At 43.6% G+C, this 6,649-nt stretch overlaps 1 protein-coding gene across 1 annotated transcript; it reads left to right on the top strand.

Moving 5' to 3' along the window:
- Positions 1 to 2,279: 2,279 nt before the first annotated feature.
- Positions 2,280 to 6,069, top strand: otop2 (otopetrin 2). The gene is given in 12 exon segments (XM_070442764.1): positions 2,280 to 2,589; positions 2,667 to 2,807; positions 2,809 to 2,915; positions 3,544 to 3,680; positions 3,804 to 3,862; positions 4,113 to 4,215; positions 4,497 to 4,950; positions 4,953 to 5,036; positions 5,039 to 5,119; positions 5,122 to 5,153; positions 5,156 to 5,392; positions 5,816 to 6,069. Coding segments are annotated over 12 exon segments (1,731 nt in total). The 5' UTR covers positions 2,280 to 2,464; the 3' UTR covers positions 5,987 to 6,069.
- Positions 6,070 to 6,649: the final 580 nt, after the last annotated feature.

Raw genomic sequence — 6,649 nt, forward strand, 5'->3', positions numbered from 1 at the left:
GTAGGCATTTGATTAGATGTTCAGGAGTCTTATGGCTTGGGGGTAGAAGCTGTTTAGAAGCCTCTTCGACCTAGACTTMGCGCTCTGGTACCGCTTGCCGTGRGGTAGCAGAAAGAACAGTCTATGACTAGGGTGGTTGGAGTCTTTGACAATTTTTAGGSKCTTCCTCTGACACTGCCTGGTATCGAGGTCCTGGATGGCAGTAAGCTTGGCCCCAGTGATGTACTGGGCCGTACGCACTGCCCTCTGTAGTGCCTTGTGGTCGGAGGCCGAGCAGTTGCCATACCAAGCAGTGATGCAACCCGTCAGGATGCTCTCCATGGTGCAGCTGTGAACCTTTTGAGGATCTGAAGACCCATGCCAATCTTTTCAGTCTCCTGAGGGGGATTAGGTTTTGTTGTGCCCTCTTCACGGGTGTGCTTGGACCGTGTTAGTTTGTTGGGGATGTGACACCAAGGAACTTGAAGCTCTCGACCTGCTCCACTCCAGCCCCGTCGATGAGAATGGGGGCGTCTCGTCCTCCTTTTCCTGTAGTCCACAATCATCTCCTTTGTCTTGGATATTTATTTTTCATTTGTGTGTACTTAAATGAAGTAACTCAGTAACTCATTATGTCTGACACTCTTATTGACCTGTTAGATAAATAATTCAGTCAAGTTCAGGAAACCAATTGCTTTTGATAAACTGAGCAAATAATACTGGGCACTGCAGCCTTTTCACACCATTAGTGTGTTTACCAGACTGCCACTCTAATGCGTTTGTATTGAGTTGTGTGGATGGCTGTAATCACTTCATAGAATGTCAAACTGACCAATTGGAACCCCATTCATAAGCATCCAATTTAAATTGATACTATCACAAGTAACCTAGTAGTCTGAGTCCCAGACTACTAGGTTACACAATCTCAACGTTCGCTGGATTTATGGTGGAGTTGCTCATTGGTTGTTGGAAATAACATTCATATTTTCCATGACAACATGTGGTGCCTTGGAAATAGTCAAAAACAACATTTTTAGCTAGGAAGTTGTTGTATTTTGACATTTGTGGCTGGAATTGCAGTATGTATTTAGTATGAGAAATTTTTTTTTTTTTTTTTTTTTTTTTTTTTTTTTTTTTTTTTTTTTTTTTTTTTTTTTTTTTTTTTTTTTTAGACTTCAGCTAGCAACTTTGAACATACTGTTTTAGTCTGTACAAATAAAAAACGGTTGCTATACCAACGTGTTCTGTGGAGTTCCAATATTTGCATAATCATTGTGATTGGAGGATAGCTGTGAGGTTGATCGAATCAGGATCAAATCCTCTCATTAATGATAGAAGGTTTGAATTTGAAGTTGGAAGAAAGGCCAGTCTCTTTTGTACATGACATGGAGTACAAGGAGTGGATTAACTAAAGAGACGTGTACCCACAAAATCCATAAAATGTTACATTTTCCACAACAATGTATATGCTAATACATCCATCAATGCATTATAATAAGTATACAACAACTAGGCTATATCAAGTCCTGTCAACACATTGTAAAAAAAAGTATTGTGATAAATAAATACAAAATACTATTTCAACTGGACTTTTCTCAGCATTTACAGTTGGGCTGATTTAAAAATAAATTTTTATGAACTGCAAAGTGGATGTAATAACTACACCATGTGAAATATTTCAGAAATGTCACCCACATATTTCATTAAATTGGCTAGGTTATTGTTAGATTGGAAACAAACTTGCCGCTGCGAGACAGTTTGTCAGTGCTGCAACACAGGCATTTTGAAAAACCACTTTTGAACCAGTTCACCTGTGTAATGATTTAATATATTATGAGGAAATTCGGGGATCCAGTATGGTATTTCCAGTTKACATTATGATTCACTGTGTTTTCAGACCTCAGTTTTGGCATTGGGAGYAGCCTWCTGTTGTTCTAAGGAACAGTCAGTGCTGCTGTAGAAACAGTCTTATTRGACAGAAACTGAAAATCTACAATTTTTTTTATAAAAAAATAATAAGTTGGTTTCCAGGAAACAAAACATACCTGACCTCATGTAGATAAAATACCAATGTGTGTTCGTAAATATGAACTGTGAGGATTTCTTTGTTAATTTCAATTTAATCAAACACTGGCATTGACCCRAATCAAGCAAGATAAACTCATATTCGTTGAAGCATGGTARACTGGCCCTGCTTCTGATGATAAACAGGGAAATGATAAGAAACCTTTATATTGTCATATCACTGATGGGGTTGACATTGCTGATGAAATTGAGGTTAGGAGCTGGGTTACGGTAGGAGGGACCTCCTTATACAGGCAGAGCCTTGAGTGGACGGTTAGGTGTTCACACAACTCTGATCAGTACAGACATACTTTCTGAACTCATTAGATCTTCTACCTTTTGGATAGGATAGGACATTTTGAACAGAGCGAGCTTGGATTGTAATAAACCACAAACAAACTGTGGACTAGCTCTTTACAGAATGAGAAACATCATTCACTTGACCTTTGGCTTCTTTTCATGTGAATCCAGCAAGATGACATCTGAAGCTGAGATGGCGGTTGAGGAGGAGCTACATATCCCCCCCCCCCCCCCCCTCCACCCGGTGTTCCATCCACTTGGGTCCAGGCGGGGAGTATGAGGAGGGGGAGCGACGTCCTCTCGACCAGCAGGGGCACGGTGAGGGAGAGGGGCAGTAACCGCAGCTGGCTACTCTCTAGCATCATCACGGTCAACGTCCTGATCCTAGGTATTGCTCTGGTCAGTGGCAGTGTCTTCAACAACGTCAAGATTAACGCCATCAACCTGCAGATCTTCCCATCGTCCTCTCATCCTCACCACTGCCTGGATGCTGTACTACACCATCTACACATCCAGGGAAGATCACGCCGTGCTCTACAAGGATAGCCATGCCGGGCCGTGTTGGCTCAGGGGTAAGAAGACACTTTTCTGATCTTCTGGGTCTACAGCTGCTAAATTACAGAGTTCCCAGTTGTTTGTTTTTATCCCTGGAAATTCGGGAAGTTTGTGGAATTTTGCAACCTTACCCTGTAGGATTCACTGTCTGTTAATACCACTGGATATGAATAATCTCTCTTTGGATTGGGGAAGAGTTCTATTCTAATATACTATACCTACACAAAGTTTTACATTCACCCATTGTCTTTAATGAGTGTGATTATTGAAATGAGTGTAGAGGATTGAATGAGTGTGAGTGATTGAATGAGTTGAGTGATTGATGAGTGTGAGTGATTGAATGAGTGTAGTGATTGAATGAGTGTGAGTGATTGAATGAGTGTGATATTGAATAAGTGTGTTTATTGAATGAGTGAAGTGATTGATGAGTGTGAGTGATTGAATGAGTGTGATTATTGAATGAGTGTGAGTGATTGAATGAGTGTGAGTGATTGAATGAGTGTGAGTGATGAATAAGTGTGATTATGAATGAGTGTGAGTGATTGAATGAGTGTGAGTGATTGAAGAGTGGATTATTGAATGAGTGTGAGTGATTGAATGAGTGTGATTATTTCTAATGGATTTCATTGTGTTTTTCTCTCTTAGGTGGACTGGTGCTGTTTGGCTTATGCAGTCTGATTATGGACGTGTTTAAGATTGCTAACTACGTAGGCTACCTGCACTGTGACTCTGCTGTGAAGATAGTGTTCCCTGTCCTACAAGCTGTGTTCATACTTGTCCAGGTAAGAACACAAGTTCAGACATCTCAAATGGGCTTCCATTAGGTGATATGACATTAAGGAAACCACTCAGGGATTTGGCTGGTGAGAAAAATGAAGTATTGGTGAGCATTGTATCTTTTTCAGACATACTTCCTCTGGCTCCACGCTAAAGACTGTGTACAGCTACAACGGAACATGACTCGGTGAGCGTCACTAACTGCTACTGTATCACTGATTATTTATTTATTGATGTTGTAAATTGATGTTTGATTTGATGGTTGGACATTTAAACATTGCCGGTTCACCTTCAATTTCGCTGTGGAAACATGAAGTCTACTCTATTCAATTAAATTCTGTTCTGTGCTCTTCTATTCTATTCTTACAGAATAAAATAGTATTTCAAAATAGTTAGTATTTTATTCTGTTCTGAACTCCTGTGTGTCCCTCTTGAAGCTGTGGGCTGATGTTGACTCTGTCTACCAATCTGATGTTGTGGATGGCAGCCGTCACAGAGGAGTCCCTACACCAGACTGTTGTTCCACCAGAGGACGCAACAGCACACTCCTATGACATCAGAGGTAGTGAATATTGGGTTGTCAAATCTGCTCTCTAGAAAATCTAAGTAAAATACTGCAGGGTGGGTTCAATTCCATTTCAATTCAGTATGTAAACTGAAATGGGAATTCCTTGTTTAAATTAAGGTTCACAAAAATAAAATAAATAGAAATGTACAGTTTACTTTCTGAATTTACTGAATTGAAATAGAATTGCCCCCAACCATGAAATACTGTAAGAACAAAACAAACAAACCAACATAATAAAACATCACCTCACAAGTCAAACAATAAAGCTCATCTTTCATTTAATTTCAGCTCTGGCGGATACAGCAGATGTAACTGCAGCCACTCTGCCGTGCCGTCTTTAGAGAAGGCCTATTACTACCTGTACCCCTTCAACATCGAGTACAGCCTGTTTGCCTCGGCCATGGCCTACGTCATGTGGAAGAACGTGGGCCGCCTGGTAGATGAGCACAACCACCACTCGCTCCATTTCCGCTTGAAGGACGTGCTGGTGGGGCCTGCGGTCGGGCTGTCATGCTGGGGGCGGCCTGGAACCTTCGTCATCTACGAGGTGGACGTGGAGAAGGGGGACCCGGGGAAACGTGACACGGCGCTGATGATACACTACGTGATGAACACGGTGGCTGTGACGCTCATGTCCGTCTCGACCGTGGCTGGTTGCGCCATCTACCGGTGGACCAGAGGCCACGTGTCGGGGAAGAACCCCACACGGAGCTGGATGTAGGCTTGCTGATCGGCGCCTCAATCGGACAGTTCACCATCTGTTATTTCACCATCGTGGCTGTGGTGGCAACGGGGCCGAGGGCCACCTCAACGCTCTCAACCTGGCTGTCTCCCTGCTCACTGTGATCCAGCTCTGCCTGCAGAACATCTTCATCATCGAGGCCTGCATCGCGAGCCTTCCACGAAGACATGCACCAGGCCTCTGTATTCACAAACCCATACGTCCTTCAAGCCCAAGCCCATAGAGACATACACAACCTACCAGGGACATTCATGGAGACCAAGACGTCCCCGGCCCTCACAGTTCACAGTATGCATGTTGCTCCTTCTGCTCCTTCTGGTTCCCCCCTGCCTCAACGCCATAGGCTGACCTGGAAGAGGAGGGCCCTGAAGGAGATCTGTGCATTTCTGCTGCTCTGCAACATCCTTGTGAGTAGCCTACTGAGTACCCACCACTGTCCTTTTCAAAATGGCTCTTTTTAAGGGCTTGTTAACCTAGGATGTTGTCCTTTCATCCAAAACCGTTTGTGTTAAGTTTGGATGAAACGCCCTACCCACAGGGCACTCACTGGTTGAATCAACGTTGTTTCAATGAATTACATTGAACCAACATGGAATAGACGTTGAATTGACGTCTGTGCCAGTGGGTAGGTACAGTAGGTCGAAAATAACCGGAAACTACTGAACCATCCCTTTAAATTCACTTTTTTTCCTGTTTGCCTAACTTGCTCATGAGCCAAAAGGCTCCTTAGGATTTGTGCAGTACAATACATCATAGTAGAGTATGATTCGTAACTTGTATGTTTAAGGTGAAAGATTGACTGAACATCTTTACTCTGTTTCCATTGACAGCTCTGGATCATGCCGGCGTTTGGCGCCCGCCCTCAGTTTGACAACACGATTGGAGCAGAGTTTTACGAGTTCACCATGTGGGTGGCTGTTGTGAATATCGGACTCCCCTTCGGAATCTTTTACCGTATGCACTCAGTCGCCAGCCTCTTTGAGGTCTTCCTAACCTCCTAAGCTGGAAAATTACAGAAACCATTCTGAACAATTTTTTGTATAATATTATTTATTAAATATGATTAAAAAATATATTTTAGGCCTCCCGGGGGCGCAGTGGTCTAGGGCACTGCATCGCAGTGCTAGCTGCGCCACCAGAGTCTCTGGTTCGCGCCCAGGCTCTGTCGCAGCGCCGCGACCGGGAAGTCCGTGGGGCGACGCACAATTGGCCTAGCGTCGTCCGGGTTAGGGAGGTTTAGCCAGTAGGGATATCCTTGTCTCATCGCGGCTCCAGCGACTCCTGTGGCGGGCCGGGCGCAGTGCGCGCTAACCAAGGGGCCAGGTGCACGGTGTTTCCTCCGACACATTGGTGTGGCTGGCTTCGGGTTGGAGGCGCGCTGTGTTAAGAAGCAGTATGGCTTGGTTTGGTTGTGCTTCGGAGGACGCGTGGCTTTCGACCTTGTCTCTCCCGAGCCCGTACGGGATTGTAGCAATGAGACAAGATAGTAATTACTAGCGATTGGATACCACGAAAAATGGGGAAGAAAGGGATAAAATTAAAAAAATATATATATATATATATATTTTATTCCCACAACAAATACAAACGTATACATATGAACAACCATTTACAGACGCACACAAACACCAGCTACATCTCATCTGCCCAGACCTGTATGCTCA

This window comes from Salvelinus sp. IW2-2015, unplaced genomic scaffold, assembly GCF_002910315.2.
Source record: "Salvelinus sp. IW2-2015 unplaced genomic scaffold, ASM291031v2 Un_scaffold16597, whole genome shotgun sequence".
Classification (NCBI taxonomy): domain Eukaryota; kingdom Metazoa; phylum Chordata; class Actinopteri; order Salmoniformes; family Salmonidae; genus Salvelinus; species Salvelinus sp. IW2-2015.